Raw genomic sequence first — 24,046 nt, 5'->3', positions numbered from 1 at the left:
CAGCACTTGGTATTGTCACTTTTAAAAGTTGATCATTTTTGTGCTTGTGAAGCGGTGTTTGTTTCACAGTGATTTAAATTTACTTTTCTTTAATGAAATTTCATGCCTTTTCGTCTTTGAATATCTTCTTATGTGAGTATCTTCTTATGCGTGCTTAAGTCTCCTCATTTTCCCATTACGTTGTTTGTTTGTTTGAAATGATTGATTTCTAGGAATTCTTTTTCTTTACTTTGAGCATGAGTTATTGCTTCGGTTCTAGTTTTTCCCTATTTATGGAAACCTTTTCTGTTTGCGTTGCTTGCTTCTGGGGGGGTGGGGTGGGACGTGGGTGGAATATACAGATAACTTTTCTTCTGAATTTGTGATTCCTGTCTCTCTGGGGGGGTCAGTAGCAACCTAGCTAGGTGTAATATCTCTGGTCCCACTGCCACTGCTCTAGTCTAGGTGCTGGTAGCACCTGCCATATGCTGCTTAGGAGCAAATCGTGGAGAATAGGAGAGGAGAAGGCCCTGTTTTATTAACTGTGGCTACCAGGGACTCGCTCTTTTCCAGTGGTGTGGTGCTTACTCCCTCTTCTTCTGTCCATCGAATGTGGTACCTCAAAGGTTTTTCTCAACTGTCTCTATCTCCTCAGCTTTCTTCTCTGTGAATTAGGTGCAGTAACTTGTTTTGTTTTCGGAAAGCTGTTTTTTTTAATTATGAATTCTTTGGGGTTTTTTTTTTTTTTTTTACCTTGTATGTTCCTCATTTTTACTGTTTCTCTTTTAAAAATATTTCTTTTCTTTTTTTTAATGTTTGTTTATTTTTGCGAGAGAGAGCATGAGCAAGGGAGGGACAGAGAGTGAGAGCGAGTCTGAGGCAGGCTCCAGGCTCTGCGTCAGCACAGAGCTTGATGCAGGGCCCGAACTCATGGATTGCAAGATCGTGACCTGAGCCCAAGGCGGACGCTTGCCCGACTGAGCCACCCAGGCGCCCCTCTTTTAAAATATTTCTATTTAAATAGATTTTTGTATTCTCTAAGAGGGAAAATGACTCATTTATGTATTTCTTGTCAATAAGCATGAGGAAGATAACCATATAAAAAGTTTTGTCTGATACTTCCTTTTCCATTAAAGATGTCCAAATCTAAAATCAAAGATTTCATAAAATTAAACTCTCTTGCTTGTAAAATAATTTGCCTTTTTCAGCAGTAATGATACTTTTGGGTTTTGTTCCTATTAAGCTTTTGGTTTTCTTTTTTCTAAAAAAATGTTTTTCCTTCCCGTTTTGTTTTCCAGCTCTTTTGTGCTTTTCAAGATGATAAGTATCTGTACATGGTAATGGAGTACATGCCTGGTGGAGATCTTGTAAACCTTATGAGTAACTACGATGTACCTGAAAAGTGGGCCAAATTTTATACTGCTGAAGTCGTTCTTGCTCTGGATGCCATACACTCCATGGGTCTCATTCACAGAGATGTAAAGCCTGACAACATGCTCTTGGATAAACATGGACATCTCAAGTTAGCAGATTTTGGCACATGTATGAAGATGGATGAAGTAAGTAATCAGCAAGTAAAAAAATGCTACTTTAAAAAACAGTTTTTTTAATCTTTATTTATTTTTGAGAGAGAGAGAGAGAGACAGAGCATGAGCTGGGGAGCAGCAGAGAGAGGGGGAGACACAGAATCCGAAGCAGGCTCCAGGCTCTGAGCTGTCAGCACAGAGCCCGACATGGGGCTTGAACTCACGGACCGTGAGATTATGACCTGAAACAAAGTCAGACGCTGAACTGACTGAGCCACCAGGCTCCCCCAAAAATGCTACTTTTTAAAAACAAAAATAAAAGAAACTTCAAATCTTTATTTTTTTTGAGCAAAGATAAATTTAGTTTTGCTAACTGTAGTGACTGAAACAAAACTTTTTTTAACTGATCATCTTGTTACAGAGTGCTTTATTTATAATTATGTAGCATTGGATTTGGTGAATATAAGAGAAATAAGAATGCAAATAACTTGAGGCATCTTCCTCATAGAATGTTGATAAACAGTTGCTACCAATCGAAACTACTGCATGTGTAAAATGATCCAGGTGAAGAAATAAGACACAAAATATAAATTAAGGTACATGGGTTTTTCCATCACCATTATTATTTCTGTATTTTTCCTTTAAAAAAAAAAAAGCTAAGGTAAGAAGTTTATGATCCTATCACCTGCTAACCCTGTCTGCGTCAACCACATTGAATAAATTTGGGAGCATCATCTGTTGTGTACTTTACCTGGTAAACAATTCACATTTTGATCAATAGATTCAGTAGTGTTAACGTCATAGCCGATTAAGTTGATTTTATTCCTGTTGTAAAATTTATCTCTTTTTCTCTATAAGTGTACCGTGTAATTCCTGTTCGTTTTTTAGTTTCCCTATTGGATCTTGGGGGGTGACTTACATCCATCAGACTTTCTAAATGTTAATGTAAACGGACAGCGGACTGGATGCCATCTTCTGTATGGTGTTTATAACCTTCCAGTATGCCTATATCGCTGTTCATATTTCATAACCACAATACTTTATCAAAGAAAAAAAGAATATCTTATAAAGATACTTGTTGAGAAGTAAGCTGATTTTCCTTCTCTTTGCCTCTTCCTCATGCCACCTGCGTGGCATTCACTCCTGTCGATCCTACTGCCCCCATCAGCGATCTGTAATGTTCCAAGCTCAGCTCAGATTTTACCTCATTTAGAAAGTCTTCCTTACAATCCTAACCTGATGGATCACTTTCCTAATGTTCTTACTTATTTAGAATTTGTGCTGTGTTTCACAGGCCATTTTCACGTATCTAGGTTTGTACGTCCTGTCTACTCAACTAATACTTAACATTCCTTTCTCCTTTGGTCTCCTTCCTGGATTTTGTCCTTGTGTCCGTGTTCTGCATTCATGAGTCCGTGTTTAATAGATGGAGCATTTGTCCCCAGAGCTCCCTCCTGTGGTATGAAATGGTTAATAGTAAAAATTATCTTCAATGAAAATAAAGTATAAAATAATTTCTAATAGGATGCTAAACCTTTACTACCTTAGGGTAGTAAAAATAAAAATGACTAAGGAAAGAGGGGTATATAGAGTGTGAGAAACAGGACAGAATATGGTATTTATAGCATAATCTTACAAGCACGTAAGTGAATACTAAATTTAGCAATTTAAATATCTTAAATTGTCTCTTAATAAGACAAAATAAAATGTGGTTTATATAATTATGTACTATTTTTTAAGTCAGGTACATATAGCTGAGCTAATTATAATCCTTGGTTCATCGCTTATTGTTGTTAGTAGTCAACAGAAAGGCTTCATCTTGTTTTTAGTTTATAATGTTTTCCCCCTTTCTGTTTCAGTCTTATTCTCTCTCTCCCTGATAAACAACCAGTGTCATGTGTTTACTATAAGTTCTTGCACGCTATTGATATGATGTACATATGTATAAATGGTATCATGGCATGAATGTCATTTTTTTAAACTTTCTTCGCTCAACACTGTTTTATATCTTTTCTAATATATGTAAATTAGCTCATTGCTTCTTAGTATTCCGTAGGGTCTATCTGTTAATTTCACTTATTCCCCCTTATGTTGGATTCCTAGGCCACGTCCATTCCCCTGCCACCAACAGTGCCATGTTGAACCTAGTTAAACTTAGATGCTGAACATCTTTAGGTGTGGCCCATGTGTATTCTGACAAGGGTTTCCTCTAATACATGCCTAGAGGTGGGACTGCTGACTCAGAGGATACGTAAAGTACGAACTACCTGACCTCTGGAATGGCTGTGATTGTCACAGCCCCTGCTGGTAGTGCATTAGCGACCCTGTCTCCGTGGCGTCACTCCCCCTTCCTATTACTCACTCTCTAACTCTTACCAGTTCCATGGGTGTAAGGTAGTAGCTTAAAAAAGAAATTGCATTTCTTTCATAACTAATGATAGCAGACTTTTCTTCACGTAATTGCCAGTCGTTTATCTCTTGAATTACTTGTGTGTGTCTTTTGACCCTTTTAAAAGCAACTTGTTGAAGTGAAGAATTCCTTATGTAATCTCGATAGTGATTCCACAGATCTTCCGGTCAGCTACCCGTTTGTGTCTTTCGAACAGAAATTCTTATTTTCCATGTAGTGAAATAGGTATTTTTTAAATATTGAAGTTTAAAAATGTTGTTTGTTTTACCCCAAACTTCCATGCCTCAAGTGATAATAATGATGAGAACAACTATGTATGTTGAAGAACAAAGGAGTTTTTTATTAAAAACTGTAGTACATAGAATTCATAATCTTGTTATTTTAGCTGTTAATGTAAATAGTGCTGTTGCATATTTCAAGTTCATCACTTTATCTGCCTCTGTTTGATTCTCGTTATGGCCTCAAAGCTGTTAGAGGTGCTCCTGGCTTCATTCTCTTTCGTCTGCTTGTCTGTGGATAGTATCAGCACCCTGGGGTGTGGGTCAGGTCTGGCCTGTGGCCTGTCTTGTACTAAAAACGGTTTGTCCAGTTTTAAAAGATCGTTTAAAAAAAAAAAAAGAGAGAAGGTAGTAGATAGAGATCCTGTGTGGCCACAAAATCTAAAATATTTATTGGCCCTTTAAAGGAAAGTTTGCCAACCCTTTACTACAATATTGACCGAAATTCTCAAATTATTTTTTAGCTCTTCTGGCATCATATGAAACAATATGCCATGGATAAATGCAAAAATAAAATACAACTAAAAATTATACAAGGACTAGACTAATTTGTTACTGTCACAGTTCATTAAGAGTAATGGTATATCTCATTAAGTTCGCTCATTAATAAATTGTGGTTAATACAGGGTTTTTTTGATGCTGTTATTCTTTTTCTCTCTGGAAAAAATATGTAGATGTACGTGAATGCCCCAGTGTAGTATATTTATATCTAGGTGTATCTCCATGATAGCCGAGAAGTACGGCTATTGGAATTACTTGCTGTGTTGGGTAAATTGAGTTTCTCGTTTGCTCGTCATTAGGCACTTCATAGCCACTTTACCAACTTTTAAGGCACGTTTTACATTAGTGTTTTAAATTACCTAGAAATAATGTAAAATTATAACCCTGAATATTCTAGTGTATACTATTTGATTAAATTGAGGCTATACTTCTTTAAAAGCTAATTGGCAAATTGTTACTGTTCATAACCCTTCTAGAAATGACATCAGTTTTTAAAAATGGAGGTGTTTCTACTTGGGTTTCTGAAAAAACCCTATTTTCTGCAAAATTATACATGAAGAAGAACAGGTTTTTGGACGAGGTCGGGACAGACCATTCAAAAGCTATGCAGCTTTGTAACCAGAGCCCAAATGAAAGTAATAATTGGTACCCCAGGAGATAACTGGAATAACAGGCAGCTTTTTGTGCCTGGAGCACTGTGTAGTGCGAACGGAGATGGGCTTCTAAACCAGTTGGGCTGTTTTTAGATAGAACACAAGAAGAAGTAGGACTTTCCGCTAGCCCTAGAAGGTTATGAGGCAGGGGATGTGCCTATTTGAGAAAGGAGTTCCTGGTGCAAGTACTTATTTTTAATTATTAAAATGAAGCAAATAGACTCCTGCCTATGTAGCAGTCAAGTTGAGGCCTTAATGTGTCTGATAATTAAGAACTCCATTTACAAGTTTTCCCACTTTCACAGGAAGCATTTATTATTATTTTTTAAATGTCTGGGTTTTTTTTTAACGTTTATTTATTATTGAGAGATGGCATGAGCATGGGAAGGGCAGAGAGAGGAGAAGACACAGAATCTGAAGGAGGCTCCAGGCTCTGAAGTGTCAGCACAGAGCTTGACGCGGGCCTCGAACCCACAAACCCAGCAAGATCATGACCTGAGCCGAAGTCAGACGCTCAACCGACTGAGCGCAGGCGCCCCATAAATGTCTATTTATTTTTGAGAGAGATAGCATGTGAGTGGGGAAGGGACTGGGAGAGAGAGAGGAAGGCAGAGATTCCCATGTAGGCTCCCTGCTGTCAGCACAGAGCCTGATGCAGGGCCCGAACCCAAGAAACATTAGATCATGACCTGAGCTGAAACCGAGTCAGATGCTCAACCGACTGAGCCACCCAGGTGCCCCATTACAGCAAGCATTTAAGAATAGTTTCCTGGACCAACCTCATGATTTGTGATGGACTGATTTTGTGTTTTTAGTAAATCTCCCCATTTATGATATTTTATCCATTATAAAACGCAAGATATATTTTAGCAGCCATTTAATCTGATCTATTTAAAGTATTTTTGAGGAAGTTTTTGAAAAAACATACCTGTTTTTGTTGCTCTCCTGCTTAGATTTCTGTCATCGACTGAATAAAGTTCAAACTCCTTAGCTTGTCCTATGAAGCTTCTTTCTTTCTTTCTTTCTTTCTTTCTTTCTTTCTTTCTTTCTCTTTAAAAAAAAAATTTTTTTTTTACGTTTATTTATTTTTTGAGAGACATAGAGAACAAATTGGGGAGGGGCAGAGAGAGAAGAAGACATAGAATCTGAAGCAGGCTCTGAGCTCCGAGCTGTCAGCACAGAGCCCAACGCGGGGCTTGAACTCAAACTGTGAGATTATGACCTGAGCCGAAGTCGGACGCTTAACTGATTGAGCCACCCACGCGCCCCATCATACAAAGCTTCTTATGATGACATGATACCTTCCACTTTTCACCCTCATTCTCTATCATTTGACCTTTTGTACCTTATGGTTCAGGGGTCTTAAATCACATTTAGTTGTTTTTTATGCCATGAAATCAATAATTTCACGATTCCTGGCCTTCATATATGATGTTGAATACAGTTTACTTGGCAGATTCCTACTCATACCTTGAAACTCCAGAGTTTTCTTATCTTGCAAAAGCTCCTCAGGTTACTCCTATGTCCTTTGGACACACCTCCTTTTTGGAGCATTTTCTTCTTTTTTGGCAGTGTAAGTCGAAGACTTGTCTTGTATTTTCTCTGTCCCAGCTCTGGAATCAGCTGCTTCTCTAAGAAGCTCAGATTTCTTTTATTCAAGAATGGGATTTAGAGGGGCACCTGGGTGGCTCAGTCAGTTGATTGAGTGTCTGACTCTTGGTTTCGGCTCAGGTCACGATCTCGCGGTTCGTGGGTTCGAGCCCCATGTCGGGCTCTCTGCTGGCAGTACAAACCCTGCTGGCGATTCTCTCTTTCTCCTTCTCTGCCCCTCCTCTACCCCACGCTCTCTGTCTCTCAAAATAAATAAATAAAACTTAACAACAAAAAGAATGGTGTTTAGAAATCAGTATTTGGGTGCTCGATGTGCTTCTTGCCCCTGGAGTGTCATTATTTCTAGGCCTGGTCAGCAGACACGTGTATACCAAATAGACTATATGTGCTAAACATGCACACACATTCGTATTTAATTCTGTACTTATGGGTCTGTATATATAGGCTACTAAAAGTTCTGAGTTCATACTGATAATTCTGATTCTTGTCCTACACCGCAGGGTTCATTCGCATCCTCCTCCTTTCTGTTTGATAATTGCTTTTTCAGTCAATGAGAAACCTGGCTCTCATTGTCTACACTATATTTACCTACTTGTTCACCTCTAGGATACACTTAAAATTATTTCAGAATTACCAATTCCTACCTCTGTGACAAACAGATTTATTAATTAGAATGTATTATTTTTTGTGCAGTTCCTTTTGTGTTTAGCCTTATAGTATATGTTAAAGATACTGTTTTCCAAAGTTACTTAGGTCATTTCTTTTATCCTTACCCCATTTATTGTGGTTATGTTGTTAATTTACAAAACAGGTTCGTTTCTTACTATATGTATTCCATTTAGTGTACCTCCCTCACACACATCCTGGTTGATATTAATTGTTTATTTATAGTTTTTAAGATGTGTGAAACATTTCCCTGGTTTTAAGATTAAAACTGTACAATTGCATGCTCAGAGAAGGATCCCTGCCTCCTTACTCCTACTACCCCACTCCCATACTTCCTTCTTTCCACCCTGTTCTCTCACCCACCACCCCGTAGGTAAACCAGGTCTTTTTAGTTTCTGGTTTGTCCTTCCTGTATTTCTTTAGAATACGTTAAGAGACTTGTCATAAATGTGGATTCTGTACTCATACAGAACTGGAACAGAACAGAGAACTTCTCCAGGAGATAATTTTAAAATATCTTTCCTAAATGTTTTTTTAAAAAAATTTCAACCTCCAATATGCTGGTCAGAAACTATGGTTGGAATATTTTTCCAAAAGCAGGGTGCTATTAACTCAGTTCTTCAGTCCTGTGAAAGTATTCTGCAACTGATTATTAAACTTGGTCTCCATCTTACCTTTCCTGTCTTCGTTGTTGTGAAGCTTTACTGTTAGCTGATTGGGACTTCACTGTGTTTCTTGAATGTGCTTTATATGACGTCATGCTTGTTTCTTTACTTTTGCTCTTTTTCTGCCCTAGCTGTCATGTCATGGGCTCTCCTTTCAAGCCTGACTTATCCAAGCCTTTACAGCCTAACTTTATGCCAGTTACGTTTGTATCTTACCCTTTCCTCTCCTTCCTCTAAACCTTTGAATGCTAACTAATTTTTTTTTAAGTCTAATTTCTGGGGCACCTGAGTGATTCGGTTGGGTGGCCAACTTTTGATTTTGGCTGAGGTCATGATCTCACAGTTTGTGGAATTGAGCCCTGCCTCAGGTTCCACCCGGGCTGATAGTACAGGGCCTACTTGGGATTCTCTCCCTCTTTCTCTCTCTCTCTCTCTCAAATAGAAAATGAATAAATGAATGAATGAATGAATGAATAAATAAATAAATAAATAAGTAAGTAAACCTCTTAATGTTTCCTCTAGTAGAAGTTTAGGATAGTCCATGATAAAAATTGGTTTTATGCTCTGCATTTTGAAGTCAGGTACTGATTTTTTCATCTTTTATCCTAAGTACTGATCCATACAAATTATCACCCTCATAATTTGCCCCATTATTTTCAGAACTTTTATTTTATTTGTATTCAAACTAAAATGGCTTTTATGCTCTATTTGCTATATTCTTGGGAAAGTAAAATGATTGAATTGTTGCTAATATGAGGAATGAAAAGATTGTTTTTGAAATTAATTTCCTATGATTAACATTTTATTGCTATTAAATACATTTACATAAGTCATATTTATAAAATACATGGAACTTCCTTTTCCCAAAGAAAAGTCATAATACTTAGTATGGGGGAATTTATGTAGCTTCCTTATGAGCAGCGTGGGTGACATACTTTTCACTGGGCAGGTAAAGGAAATGGAGGGCATTTAAATTCATCTATAAAATCTTAGCAAGTTTGGACAGAGCTAAAGGTGAATGAGTATTATTTAGTGTTATATTGTTATACTGATTTAATTTTACAGCCCACACACATATACAAACATACACACATGTATATGCTACAACACACACTCACGTACTTGTATTTATGATAGTTCTTATCCTTGTCAAAAAGACATCAGATAGGGAGTATCTTATTACACACCAAAACTAAACACAGATAATGGTGTTTTTACCATTTTGTCAAATAACCTTCATGCCACAGTTCTGTATTTCTAAATATGCAGCTTGGTGGTATAGCTTTCAAACTGTTAAGATCTTTTAATTTAAACATTAGATCTATTTCCCCCATTTTTTTTTCTTAATAATAAGAACCATTTTTATCCAGCCTCCAAACTAGGCTCTTTGTAATCTTAAATACTGCCGGTTCCTTTGAAAATACCAAAGCTTCTAATTCTTTTCTCCAGGTTAGTGCCTTAAGATCGCGTTTTGTACTTCCTTGTAACCGCCCTCCTAACTAATTAGTAGTGTAAGAAAAAGTAACAAAAGGTGTTGACTTGCATGGAATTCCCATGCAGTGTACCACTTTTTACTTCTTTCAGTGATGAAGGCTCCTGTATTTTAGAGTTGAAAAGTTACCCTTGATTTCCCGTAATCCTGACACTTCTAAGCATTTCATGATACATTTACCTCCTGTCCTCCTAAAGCTATATCAGCAATGAAGCTCTATTGGTAGCAATTTGTAGCCACTGTGTATATAATATTAAATGAGTTAGTTGCATTTATGTGTCTATGGTTTTACATACAACTGTTTTTCTTGGTCTCTGCTCTCTACCCAGACAGGCATGGTGCATTGTGATACAGCAGTTGGAACACCTGATTATATTTCACCCGAGGTTCTCAAATCACAAGGGGGTGATGGTTACTATGGGCGAGAATGTGATTGGTGGTCTGTGGGTGTTTTCCTTTTTGAGATGCTGGTGGGTAAGTAAATATTGCAACTTCTGTTTTTAAAAATCCACCTGATGCCACTTTAGTTTTAAGTGAAGAATTTGAAAATATGAGGAAATTAATTGTGTGCTGTGGAAAGAAGTGGAATTTTTAAAAACGTGGAATTAGTTTTATCAGTTATGACAGGTTGTGATTGGAAAATTAAGACCAAGCCTTGCACTGACACAGTGATTTAGTGGATTATAAAAGGAATTAAAAGTATACTGCTGGAAATAATCTTTCAGTAGACCTTTTTGTATGAAGACAGTGTTAGAATAAGAAGCAAGTATACAGCTGCAGTGGGCCTCCAGTCCCAGATTTTCTTGACCAAGTATTTGTTGTAAATATTTTAAATGTAAAGCTGTTAATATTTGTTTCAGTAATAATAGAGGATTAAAAGTACTCTTTAGTTTATGCAATTATGTTACCTAATTGATTCTTGTCAACTGTGTTTCTTCTGTTGTATTTATCTATGGTTAGTAAATCTAGTAAAATCATTAATAGTTATTGACCAATTTGACTATCAAGATAAAAATATTTTATAATAATATTTCATTCTCAGAAAACTCAGAGGCATATTTAATAATTTCTTTCACTGTGACCAAATCAAAATTTGAAAGGCTCATGTATTCCAAGACTTTTTTTATATCATCACTTTCATTCTTAAGATTTCTGATTCCAAAGTACTGGGGTCACAAAAATATCTTGTGGCTAAGGAAGCCAGTGACTGAATCATCTGGCTTGGGGATGAGGGCAGATATAGCTAAATCTACTTTCTGGGGCAAGTGTGATAAGGCTGATAACATTATAGGAAATAACTTCAGAGTTGAAAATATATTTTTAGAAATTGAAGAATTTATTTTCTAGAGGATGTCCCTAAAAAAATTGATAGCGGAAAATCTGTGAAATCTGTGGGATAGTTGAGTATGATTATTACTGAAAAAAAAAAAAAAAAAAGAGAATATTTTGGTAAGTCTCAAATTTAAATAATAATTAGCCATGGACCGTTTTTGTGGCATAAGTTGCCTTCTCTTGGTGACCATCTTGTGTATGTAGTACTGATCTTGCTATGCTTAAACTCATGTCATTGTATGACCTACATTGTTTTGGGCCTTTGTTATTGAAGTGCATCCCTTTATTTATTTTTTATTATTATTTTTTTAATGTTTATTTATTATTGAGAGACAGGGAGAGAGACAGCATGAGCATGGGAGGGGCAGAGACAGGAGAAGACACAGAATCCGAAGCAGGCTCCAGGCTCTGAGCTGTCAGCACAGAGCCTGATGCGGGGCTCAAACTCACCAACTGTGAGATCGTGACCTGAGCCGAAGTCGATGCTCAACTGACTGAGCCACCCAGGCGCCCCTCCATTGCTTTATATGCAGAGTGTGTTCCCTGGTAGCTGTCCATTCTCCCCACCTCTGGCCCAAACTGATGATACATTAGGTGTATTTTGTGATCTTTTGAAAGTAGAATATATTCTAAGATTTGCCTGAAGTCTTCTAGGGATTTAGGAAATAATGTACTTTGGAGGAACTCACATGACACCTTTGAAGGGACCATTTAAATTCCTGCTGTTGTTTTCAACTCTGAGAGTTGAATTTAATGAGTTTGAATGACACTGATTTACAGTATTCTGAGCCTACTCTGGTGCCTGCCTGCTCAGGTTAGTTAGCACTGGACTTCATTTAAAGGACTCTATTGCAGTTAAAAATGGCCCTAGAAAAATCTTGAATTCATTTGTCCTTCCATGCACTTGACAAATTTAAAGTTAACATATTTAAATATTATGAAAAGTGTTTAATTTGCATTGTCTGTTACACTCCTTGTCTTCTTTCTTGGAATTTTAGGGGATACTCCATTTTATGCAGATTCACTTGTAGGAACATATAGCAAAATTATGGATCATAAAAACTCACTGTGTTTCCCAGAAGATGCAGAAATTTCTAAACATGCGAAGAATCTCATCTGTGCCTTCTTAACAGATAGGTAATATACATTGAATTTCTTTGTAGAGAGCCCTTAACTTCTAAATTCGTAGAAACGGAAGCATAGCTAACTCTTATTTGCATACGAAATCTCGTTGACTTTATCCAAATTGCACTTAATTCTGGGTGAGGCTTTTCCTACTGCTAGGCCTGGTGTTCGGTTACTCTCGTCGTTATGTGTGCGCAATCCCACTGAAATCTTAACTCTGACCTTAACCTTCGTGTCTAAGAAGAGAAAAATAGAACTTGGTAAGATAATGTATTTGAAAGAAATAAGGCTTATGTTATTCACATTTTATCCTTAAAAGTAATTAAGCCATAGGACTCTTATTTGTACATCTTTTGAGAGAAGAGTGTTTTGTGCAGACACATACTTGACTGGTTATAATCTCAAAAGCTTTTTGTATTTGACTTGGGAGTGCCCCCTTCCCAGCCCTTTTATATTTGCATTTGAATATGAGTAAGTCTGCCTGGGAAATTCGATATTTTTTTAAAACAAAATGGGTGAAGAGTGTTGTGAAAACCTGCCTCAAAAAGAGAAGATAGAAACTCTTTGCAGTTTCTTCCTTGGCCTTTCTATTTAATTCTTTTAGATTTGTGGTAAGAGTCATTCTATCAAAGGGCAACATTTATAACCGGTGTGTGCACTGCAGTCCAAACTTGACACACTAGCATTATGATCTTAAGGAAATTATTTTACTTTGGGGGGAAATAATTTTACTTACCCATAAATGATGGGGTCAGATTCAATCAACGATAGCTGAGGGCATTTCGAGCTCAAAAGTGCTGTGATTTCTCAGCAAACCATATTGATTGTTAGCCAGTTGCTGTTACAAGGAGTCCTGCAGTGACTGTCCTCATGTATTCATATCTTTGCATGTATTCTGGAGGATAAGATCTTAAAGGTAGAATTCTAGGATACACACTTTAAAATGAGTTGATGTTGCAGTCCCTATCAAAATAACACCAGCATTCTTCACAGAGCTAGAACAAACAATTCTAAAATTTGTATGGAACCAGAAAAGACCCCGAATAGCTAAAGCAATCTTGAAAAAGAAAACCAAAACTGGAGGCATCACAATTCCCGACTTCAAGCTATATTACAAAGCTGTAATCATCAAGACAGTATGGTACTGGCACAAAAACAGACACTCAGATCAATGGAACAGAATAGAGAACCCAGAAATGGACCCACAAACATATGGCCTGCTAATCTTTGACAAAGCAGGAAAGATCCAATAGAATAAAGACAGTCTCTTCAGCAAATGGTGGTGGGAAAACTGGACAGCAACATGCAGAGAAATGAACCTGGACCACTTTCTTACACCATATACAAAAATAAACTCAAAATGGATGAAAGACCTCAATGTAAGAAGCCATCAAAATCCTCAAGGAGAAAGCAGGGAAAAACCTCTTCGGCTTCAGCCACAGCAACTTCTTACTCAGTATGTCTCCGGAGACAAGGGAAGCAAAAGCAAAAATGAACTATTAGGACCATCAAAATAAAAAGCTTTTGCACAAGGAAGGAAACAATTAGCAAAACTAAAAGGCAATTGACAGAATGGGAGAAGATATTTGCAAATCATATATCAGCTGAAGGGTTATTACTCAAAATCTATAAAGAACTTTCAAACCCAACACCCAAAAAAACAAATAATCCAGTGAAGAAATGGGCAAAAGACATGAATAGACACCTCTCCAAAGAAGACATCCAGATGGCCAACCAACACATGAAAAAATGCTCCACATCACTCATCGTCAGGGAAATACAAATTGAAACCACAATGAGATACCACCTCACACCTGTCAGAATGGCTAACAATTCAGGCAACAACAGATGTTGGCGAGGATGTGGAGAGAGAGGATCTCTTTTGCACTGCTGGTGGGAATGCAAATTGGTGCAGCCATTCTGGAAAACAGTATGGAGGTTCCTCAAAAAATTAAAAATAGAACTGCCCTACAACCCAGCAATTGCACTACTAGGTATCTATCCAGGGAATACAGGTGTGCTGTTTCAAAGGGGCACATGCACCCCAATGTTTATAGCAGCACGATCAACAATAGCCAAAGGATGGAAAGAGCCCAAATGTCCATCGATGGATGAATGGATAAAGAAGATGTGGTCTATATATACAATGGAGTATGACTCGGCAATCAAAGAGGATGAAATCTTGCCATTTGCAACTACGTGGATGGAACTAGAGGGTATTATGCTAAGCAAAATTAGAGAAAGACAAATATCATATGACTTCCCTCATAATGAAGAATTTAAGATACAAAACTGATGAACATAAGGGAAGGGACAAAAATAATATAAAAACAGGGAGGGGGACAAAACATAAGAGACTCTTAAATATAGGGAACAGAGGGTTGCTGGAGGGATTGTGAGGGGAGATGGGCTAAATGGGAAAGGGACATTAAGGAATCTACTCCTGAAATCATTGTTGTACTATATGCTAACTAACTTGGATGGTAATTAAAAAATTAATTAAAATGAGTTGATATTGCAAAATTGACACCCAGAGAAGTCACATCAGGGTGTATATCCGTTGATTATAGTTACTTCTTCATTCTCATCAAACTGAATATCATGATTTTTTTTCCATCTGAAGCATTGTTAGTTTTTCTCATTAGAGAGGTTAATCATTTTAATATGTTTATCAATTACAAGATTTGTTAATATCTGATTACCAATCCATGCTGATAAACTCAGAACAGATCCTATATAGTGTTTGATTTGGGACTAGATGGGTTGATGAGGATGACCATAATTTGTGCTGAAAGGTATAATATAAAACAGGATATGTAGCACATGTTAATGAAAGGAGTACCATTCATGAGAAATTTGCCTAAACAATTTATTGCGGGGTGGTGGTGCAGTCCAAGGAATGATTGTAAATGGAGAAAAGATATTTTCTTTTCAATTTCTTTTCCATTATTGAAAAGAATTTAATGCCCTCATTGTGCTAGCAGTACTTCCCTCTAAAGTTTACAGGTTTTTTTTGTTTCTATTAAACATAGCTCCAGGGGCATATATATATATATATATATATATATATATATATATATATATATATATATATATATAAAGATGCTTTTTATGTCCATACAGTCTTCATTGAAGACTCAAAAGGTCAAAGAATGAAATTGTTCATCAGAGTTAATACTGATAGCTTCTAGCAATGTGTGAATTCTTTTTAAGAGATTTTTAAAATAACATTTTTATTAGAGAGGCTTTGAATAACTCTTCTGTATCAAAGTTAGACCTGTGTTCATTTTCCATCATGAAGTTGGTCATGCAGTTTTGGCCCATGCAGATGAATATTTTTACTTGAAAGCCTCATGTGTACTTTTGTTTGATACAGACTACAGAGGGAAATACATTTCCTTTTCCATGGCATTTACTATACAGTCCTTTTAATCTAGAGAGATCATATGTTGTAAAATTGGCATTGCTTTTTTTTGAAAAACATTTAAGCTTGAAACTTTTGATAAAGATATCTCGGGGCGCCTGGGTGGCTCAGTCGGTTAAGCGGCCGACTTCGGCTCGGGTCATGGTCTTGCAGTCCGAGAGTTCGAGCCCCGCGTCGGGCTCTGTGCTGACAGCTCAGAGCCTGGAGACTGTTTTGGATTCTGTGTCTCCCTCTCTCTAACCCTCTCCTTTTCATGCTCTGTCTCTCCCTGTCTCAAAAATAAATAAAATGTTAAAAAAAATTTTTTTAAAGATATCTCAAAGTCATTTGTGATCCTTATTTTGATCCTTGTCAAGATAAGAGTTATTTTTTTTGTTTTTTTCATAATCTTTTTATAATACAGTCTTAACTTGTATTGTTTAGGGAGGTACGACTTGGGAGAAATGGGGTAGAAGAAATCAAACAACATCCTTTCTTTAAGAATGATCAGTGGAATTGGGATAACATAAGAGAGAGTAAGTCAGTAACTTTAAATATTTCCATTCCATCACATTTGAAATCTCAAAAATTGATTCCTCTTTTGAATTAATAAGCATGTTTGATATTCTTAATGATACTACTTTTAAATTGGGAGGTTTCATTTCAAATTTGTTCTGTGGCAATATTCATAACTAAATTAATGTTCCTCAATATCTTAAACTAATTTGTATTTATTAGCAATATTTCTTAATACTTTTATAATAGATTTCTTAATTTGGCACATTTTTTATGAATCCAAATAACTTTCAGAATCAGGGAAATAGCCTTGAATTTGAATGAGTTTGAATTAATAAATCACTATATGGAGACAATACTTTGATGAATACTAGAATAAGCATAGTAATTCATTCTAACTTTATATATATTTGACGTTAATTCATTTTAAGAGTAAGAAATATTTTACTTACAGAGTATAAAAAGCCGAAGACTGAAGAATGTATGTGCAGTTACTGCTGCTTTCAATTTTAGTACCTATAATAATACCATATTCCTCTCCTTGTTTAGTAGATTTATCTATAGATAAAGCTGATCCGATATAGTAATAAAATAGTTAATAAGGTTTTTATTTTTTGAAATGATAAAATGTAAACCATGTTACCAAAATTTTCTATGGTAAATCATAATGTTATTGATTAGTTATATATTATTAATATGTCATGTGCTGGTATCACACAATCGCATATTGTAATTGATATAAAACAAAATCTGGATGGCTAGTGTATATTTGGATTATGCATAAAACAATTCATTTCTTTTCTTCTAACAGCGGCAGCTCCTGTAGTACCTGAACTCAGCAGTGACATAGACAGCAGCAACTTTGATGACATCGAAGATGATAAAGGAGATGTAGAAACCTTCCCAATTCCTAAAGCTTTTGTGGGAAATCAGCTGCCTTTTATAGGATTTACCTACTATAGAGAAAATTTGTATGTGATCTGTTTGTTGCATTTTTATTGCTTTCAAGACTGTGCTATAAGAGTTGTCTTACTGTGATACTCTGGACTATAGAAGATAAAGTGTTCATTTGTTTTAAACTGCTGAGTTTCTCAAAAGGACTATCAAAAGTTACTTTTCATTTAATTCCATTATTTCTGAATGTTGTATTCAGTTACAAATGAATGCAAGGCACTGTTCTGTATTCTTTGGGGGATACAGAGTAAGACCAAATACGTACTTTTGAAGGAACTTATCAACTAATGACGGATATAAGAGAATAATATAGTCGTAATGAAGGGTAGAATGTGATATTTGCCTTATGAAAGGTGCTGGGCCACCTGGGTGGCTCAGTCGGTTCAGCGTCTGACTTGGCTCAGGTCATGATTTCATAGTTTGTGAGTTCGAGCCCAGTCAGGCTTGCTGCTGTCACACAGAGCCAGCTTCGGATCTTCTGTTCCCTGCCCCCGCCGTGCCTGCTGCTCCCCTGCTCTCTCTCCCTCTCTCTCATAAATAAATCTTGGGGCACCTGGGTTGCTCAGTCAATTGAGCATCCAGCTTCAGCTCAGGCCATGATCTCACAGTTTGTGAGTTTGAGCCCTTCATCGGGCTCTCTGCTGTCAGCACAGAACCTGCTTCACTTCAAATCCTCTGTACCCCTTTCTCTCTCTGCCCCTCCCCAGCTCACGCTCTCTCTCTCTCTCTCTCTCTCTCTCTCTCTCAAAAAAAAAAACAAACAAAAAAAACATTAAAAAATACCTACATTTTAAAAAGGAAAAAAAGAAAGGCACCAAAATATCTGAGGTGGTTCAAATAGAATGGTTCTGAAGAAAAATAAAAGTCACATCTTTGGGGTGAGGGTATGCAGTCAGGTAAGACCTCAGGGAAGGGGTGGCGTTTGTAAAAACAAGAAAGGGTTTTGAGTGGCCGAGATGTGGGGAGGTTAGGTGACAGCTGTGGGCAGGTGAACCATGGAAGCCAAAGTGTGGCCTGTTAGCACGCGTTGGGACAGAGTAGTGTGGTCCTAGGGCTCAAACACAAGGTGCTTATTGCTGTATTTTGATCATTTGGAAGACCTAATGAGATTGCGAGTGTTTTGCCTACAATCTCTCCATGTAGCACAGAGCCTGGCACAAGACCAGTAAGTACGGATTGACTGCAGTGAGTATTGGGTGTAAAGATTAAAAACCGTTGGAGTTAAGCAGCAGGTGATTATCGTGTGCTATACTGAGGGACTTTTGACTTTGACACGTAGCGAGGCATTAAAGACATTGGAGAAACATATTTGAGAAACTTGGTACTTCCATGTATGGAATGGTAGGGGGGACCAACCATTATGGTTTGCCCAGGACCGAGGGGCTTCCTGGGATGTGGCCAGGGACTTTCATGCTGAAACTGAGAAAATTCTAGGTAGACCAGGATGAGTTGGACACCCTGCCAACGGTAGTACTCTAAAAACTCTTGTCATGCTCACTGAGATGAGGATATGAGTGCCTGGAGAAACCCAAGCATATTTATAGGCAGTGAGGAAGGACCCAGTTAAAGTGAGATACTGATATTTAAATAGAAGTGATGACTTATGTATTATAAGACCTGGGAATCAAGAGATGTTACCTTTGAAAAGGAGGAGAGGGGTCTCTTTTCTAGAAGATTTCTAGATAAGATAGTTCTAGGAACTCAAAATGAGATGAAGAGGGGGAAGGTATAGGCCATATAGTGACTCCAGTCTCAACAATATTAAAGACTAGAACATCAGATAAGAGTGGGGGGCAGAACAAGTGCAGCATTTTAAATTATCGAGAATGATATAAATGTCTAAAGGGGAAAACAGTGCTTCATTTAAAATATGTTGAAGTAAAAAAGAGAAATCTTTGTGATTGGAGTTTAATTCTGAGAATAATTTGGGGATATTAGAAAATGGATTAAAATGACATGCAAAGAATTTATCTCCTGCCTTTCCCTCTAGGTTATTAAGTGACTCTCCATCTTGCAGAGAAAATGATTCAATACAGTCAAGGAAAAATGAAGTACGTATAAATTTTCACTATTTAGTCACATGTTCGACTAATTTAGTAATATCCATGTGTTTAAAAAGTTCATTTGACGCTACTTTTTGAACCATTTTCTGGTGTTCTTTGTTGTAATACAGTTCACAAAACATTGAGATGATGGATTTATTTGACAGGTAGTATCGTGGAAGATAGGTGGCTAGTAAAAAGATGAATTAAACATAGCTTTTAGGCATAGTTTTAATAGCAAAAAAGTGATAGGTTTATAAACATCTACAATCTCAGAAAATTTTATAATCTTAGTACTCTAAAAGAACATAGATAATAAGCTCTAAGGGTACAGAAATTGTGGAGAAATTAATATTTTAAGTGGGAATGAATTCAAACAAAGGTTAATTTTATCAAACTAACACTATTTTGCGGCCTCTATAATTTGTAACCATACACAAAAGTAAATTGTGCGCACGCATACACGTTAATGAGGATGCTAACATTTTCTCCTTAAAATTTATAGAAGGTAAAAAGATTGGTTAGATAATTTTGGCCTGATTTATTTTAGGAATTTTATAAAGCATGCATACATTTTAAATTTCTTTTTTGTTTTGTTTTAAATAGGAAAGCCAAGAGGTATGTTGATGTCACTTATGTTGAAAAACTGAGAAAAACACATCCCTCTGACAATGTTTTGATAGAGCCATTTTCCACCTAGCATTTGGAGTGCTACATCTACTTAAGAGAGAAGTTCCCAGCCTTGTTTCTACCAAGTATTTCTTTTATTATTGCCCCTATGGATTTATTGTTTAAGTATCTATTATGTAATTTTCTTGTTTTTATTTATTAAGGGTATACAACTGATAGTAAGAATTTTGAATGAACAAGTGAAAACAAGCGTGATCAAATTATACTAATGTAATAATAGCCAAAAGTAGTTAAACAGGACTTGTTCATTGGCCTGTGTGTTCTTATTAGGGAAAAATGATAGTTTTGCTTAAGATGTATAAAATATTTAAGAAACCATGAGTTTCTTAAAGAAACCTAATCAGTAGAAAGAATATTGGCCTTGGAATCTAATAGACTTGGATTGATTTTTGGCACAGCCACTTATTAGCTAAGCCATCTAGAGAGTTACTCACCTTTTTTGAGTTTCAGTTTCTTTATCGAGTACATACAACACTACCTACCACCTTTTTAGGGTTGTTGTTAGGGTTGATGAGACAGTATTTGTAAAGTGCCTAACATGGGACCTAAGGCATAAAAGGCACTCAAAAAGTTGAGCCCTTTATGAAGGTAATGATGCTCCAAAAATGGATTATTTAATACGTAATATAATTGCAGTTGGTTTAAAGATCAACATATCTGGCCTAGAAGAAGATGTAAAGCATGGCAAGGAAATGACTTATAATCAATTAGCCGCCATTCCTGGAAGACTCATTGACCGTAACTCCTTATAGTAGTGTTCCTGGCACTGTGTAGAAAGATCTAAAGAAGAACTTAAATTCTCATTTTTAAGAGAAGTAATATATTCTTGAGCAAGTGCAGTTAAATATTCCAAATATTTGTTTCAGATATAGACCTTTTCATCTTGTAAGTACACTGTGTGACCGTATTTTTACATAAATAATCTGCAGAAGAACAGTGGAGCATATCAGAGGGTATCCTTTATTCATAATGAATGAGAGACTTGGCGTCATAGAAGAATTCTGCCAAGATTAGAGCGTCTCACTCGTATATTTACGTCATGTTTACATACATAGAAAGCAAGAGATGGAGAATTTTTTTCCTTACGTTGGTAAAAGTCACATTAAGAAGGTACAAAAACTACCATTATAAAGGATCTTATATGAAGCTTAAAAAACAGCTTATCCTTGTCTTTAAGCCTCTCATATTTTAAATGTGACCAAAATTTATAATTATAGTTTCTTGTTTTCGGACAGATTCAGAAAAAACTATACACGTTAGAAGAACACCTTAGCACTGAGATACAAGCCAAAGAAGAATTAGAGCAGAAGTGCAAGTATGTTGTTTAGATAACGAAATGTTGTCTTTTAAAATTTAAGTTCAAACGTCTTACCAAAAAGGAAGAGTTATAAAGTAATTATATGATCGTCTTTGAATTTATACTAAGTAAATGTTTTTATTGTAAATCACTGTTTCTTTTGAAATCCTTTAGATCTGTCAATACTCGCCTTGAGAAGGTAGCAAAGGAGCTAGAAGAGGAGGTAAAGTTGCTGTATGCTTTTCCTTAACATTGTCGTTTGCTGCAAGTTGTGATGCCTGCCTTCCCTGCAGAGAGGTGTCTTAGAACCATATTAACACCCATCTTGATGTACAGTAAGACCCACCTTATGTTGCACTGGCGAACAGGACTAAAGTTACAGGATAACCTTGGTGATAAGCCTCATTTTGTTACGGGTTTGCAAACTTGAGTGAATTTAGAATGTGTAGATATTTCCCGTAAAAAAATTGGCATTTGTGTCAATTACTTGGCTTAACAACAGAAAGTGACCATTGTTTCTTCTTTTAAATTTCTGTTCCTAACATTTCAGATCCATAGTTTATATTAAGTGAAGATGGTTCAGTGGTAATGGAAGTTATGGGAAGTTTGACTTTCAGTAGTAAACCATTAACAGTATGGCCTTAATAATTTAAGAGAGGTATGCTATTTTGAAAGTAATGGAAAACGTTATTGTCAGTTTTAACAAAACAGCAGTTACGGCCTTTTTTAAAGTTCTTTTTTATCTGCTTGAAATACTAAAATTGTGTTTTCATTTGATTTGTATCCATACTTTCCTTCGATAGTAACTTTAAGCATTATTTCAGATTACCTTAAGGAAAAATGTGGAATCAGCATTAAGACAATTAGAAAGAGAAAAGGCACTTCTTCAGCACAAAAATGCAGAATATCAGCGGAAAGCTGATCACGAAGCAGACAAGAAACGAAATTTGGAAAACGATGGTTTGTGGTGTAGAATATTAAATACTTACCAAGAAAAAAATTAAATGTGTATGTATGTGTGTGTTGTTGAAGCTTGCCACTGAAATGCTTTTTTTTTTTTTATCACAGTTAACAGTTTAAAGGATCAACTTGAAGATTTGAAAAAAAGGAATCAGAACTCTCAAATATCCACTGAGAAAGTAAATCAACTCCAGAGACAAGTAGGTCAATCTCCATTTGTAATAGGATATTGAATTTTCTTGATGATAACTTACTAATACTAATTTTAATTGGGAATGTTACAAAAAGGCCTTTGCCTCTGATTTTAAAGGGAAATCATTAGGAAACTATTTGTAGGTTTGTTTCTTATTTTAGTTTGTAACAGGCTGATAAATAGAAGTATTTTCATTATATACGCTCGTGTTTGTTGTTGTCTGTTTGATTTTGAATGGAATAACAGCTGGATGAAACCAATGCTTTGCTGAGAACAGAATCTGATACTGCAGCCCGATTAAGAAAAACCCAGGCAGAAAGTACAAAACAGATTCAGCAGCTGGAATCTAACAATAGAGATCTTCAAGATAAAAATTGCCTGCTGGAGACTGCCAAGTTAAAACTTGAAAAGGAATTTATCAACCTTCAGTCAGTTCTGGAATCTGAAAGGAGGGACCGAACCCACGGATCAGAGATAATTAATGACTTACAAGGTATTATAAAGTAGAGATTGCACTTGAATTCATCTCGATGATTTATATTTCGGAAATAACTTTAGATGATGGATGTATGTGCTGGAATAGCACGTTTCTGAATATACTACTCTGTTATGTGAAGCATAACATATGGAATGCATCGATAGAAAATTTTATGAATAGAAGGTTTGCTTTCAAATAGTGTGAAATATTTTCAATTATCAAAAACCACCTCCCAAAGTGACGGTTTGGGTTCCAGTTGACTTAGCCATAAAGCACTCTACCAACAATTATAAAACTTCTCAAAATTTTTTACTCTTAATTTAACATATATATACTTTGTGGGCTTATTGTTTTTAAAATGTTGCAATTTTAGGTAGAATATCTGGCCTAGAAGAAGACTTAAAGAACGGCAAAATCTTATTAGCAAAAGTAGAGATGGAGAAGAGACAACTACAGGAGAGATTTACTGATTTGGAAAAGGTAAAACACGTTCAGCTTTATATTTTGTAGGAAGATGACAAAGAGTTTTAGATTGGAAAACTTAACTCTAAAATAAGGGGTATTGGTATGGTTTCAGTGGATGTTTCTCCCTAGGGACCCAAGGAAAACTTAGATTTTGACTACAACGTATCTTTAAAATGATAGAAAGTTACAGTGGCTTTTGGCATTGAAAAGTTTTTCTTTAAAACTTCTGTGAGCCAGGGATGAGTTTTAGGCTGTGTGCAGTTAAGGTGTTATTTTTGTTCACTTATCCATTCTTTCAAGTATTTAATGTATCGTCTGTGGTAGAAATATCAAGATGCAGTCTTTGCTTGCCTTTAACAATCCCACAGTGGAGCCTCCTGGCTGTCTCAGACGGTAGAGCATGTGACTCTTGATCTCTAGGTCATGAGTTCAAGCCCCCACGTTGGACGCGGAGCCTGCTTAAAAAAATAATAAATTTAAAAAAAATACAATCTAAGGAGTAGTACCTAAAGTCACTAATAAAGTACACAGATAATTCTAACACAGCGTGGTAAGCAGACTGCTCGAAGAATGGACAGGGTATATTGGACGCACAGGATGAAGCCCTAATCTGACAGGGCAGGATTGGTTGGCAGGGTAAAGGCACATTCTGAGTTGGGCAGGACAGCAGGAGCAAAAGTATAAGGATGGGAAATAGAAAAGGCGTAGCTGGTTTATTTAACGCTAACTGCTCAATAGTTCTGGAGTATAGAGCAGGGGTCAACAGATTTTAATCTTTTAAGCAAAAGACCATGAATATTTTAGGCTTTG

General features: G+C 36.4%; 1 protein-coding gene across 5 annotated transcripts in view; it reads left to right on the top strand.

Moving 5' to 3' along the window:
- Positions 1 to 24,046, top strand: part of ROCK2 (Rho associated coiled-coil containing protein kinase 2) — a 136,949-nt gene that overhangs the window by 80,859 nt on the left and 32,044 nt on the right. For all 5 annotated transcript variants that reach the window (XM_078444980.2, XM_078444977.2, XM_078444978.2 and 2 more), the window contains 12 exons: positions 1,278 to 1,538; positions 10,111 to 10,255; positions 12,112 to 12,250; positions 16,086 to 16,177; positions 16,969 to 17,128; positions 19,102 to 19,162; positions 21,079 to 21,158; positions 21,315 to 21,363; positions 21,965 to 22,100; positions 22,209 to 22,300; positions 22,540 to 22,786; positions 23,145 to 23,251. In XM_078444980.2, coding sequence (XP_078301106.2) covers positions 1,278 to 1,538; positions 10,111 to 10,255; positions 12,112 to 12,250; positions 16,086 to 16,177; positions 16,969 to 17,128; positions 19,102 to 19,162; positions 21,079 to 21,158; positions 21,315 to 21,363; positions 21,965 to 22,100; positions 22,209 to 22,300; positions 22,540 to 22,786; positions 23,145 to 23,251 — 1,569 coding nt within the window. The remainder of the gene's footprint in view (positions 1 to 1,277; positions 1,539 to 10,110; positions 10,256 to 12,111; positions 12,251 to 16,085; positions 16,178 to 16,968; positions 17,129 to 19,101; positions 19,163 to 21,078; positions 21,159 to 21,314; positions 21,364 to 21,964; positions 22,101 to 22,208; positions 22,301 to 22,539; positions 22,787 to 23,144; positions 23,252 to 24,046) is intronic.

Source organism: Panthera onca, chromosome A3 (assembly GCF_046562875.1).
Source record: "Panthera onca isolate mPanOnc1 chromosome A3, mPanOnc1 haplotype 2, whole genome shotgun sequence".
In the NCBI taxonomy this organism is placed as follows: Eukaryota; Metazoa; Chordata; class Mammalia; order Carnivora; family Felidae; genus Panthera; species Panthera onca.
Note: the sequence above shows the minus strand (reverse complement) of the source record. Positions and strands in the feature narration are given on the sequence as shown.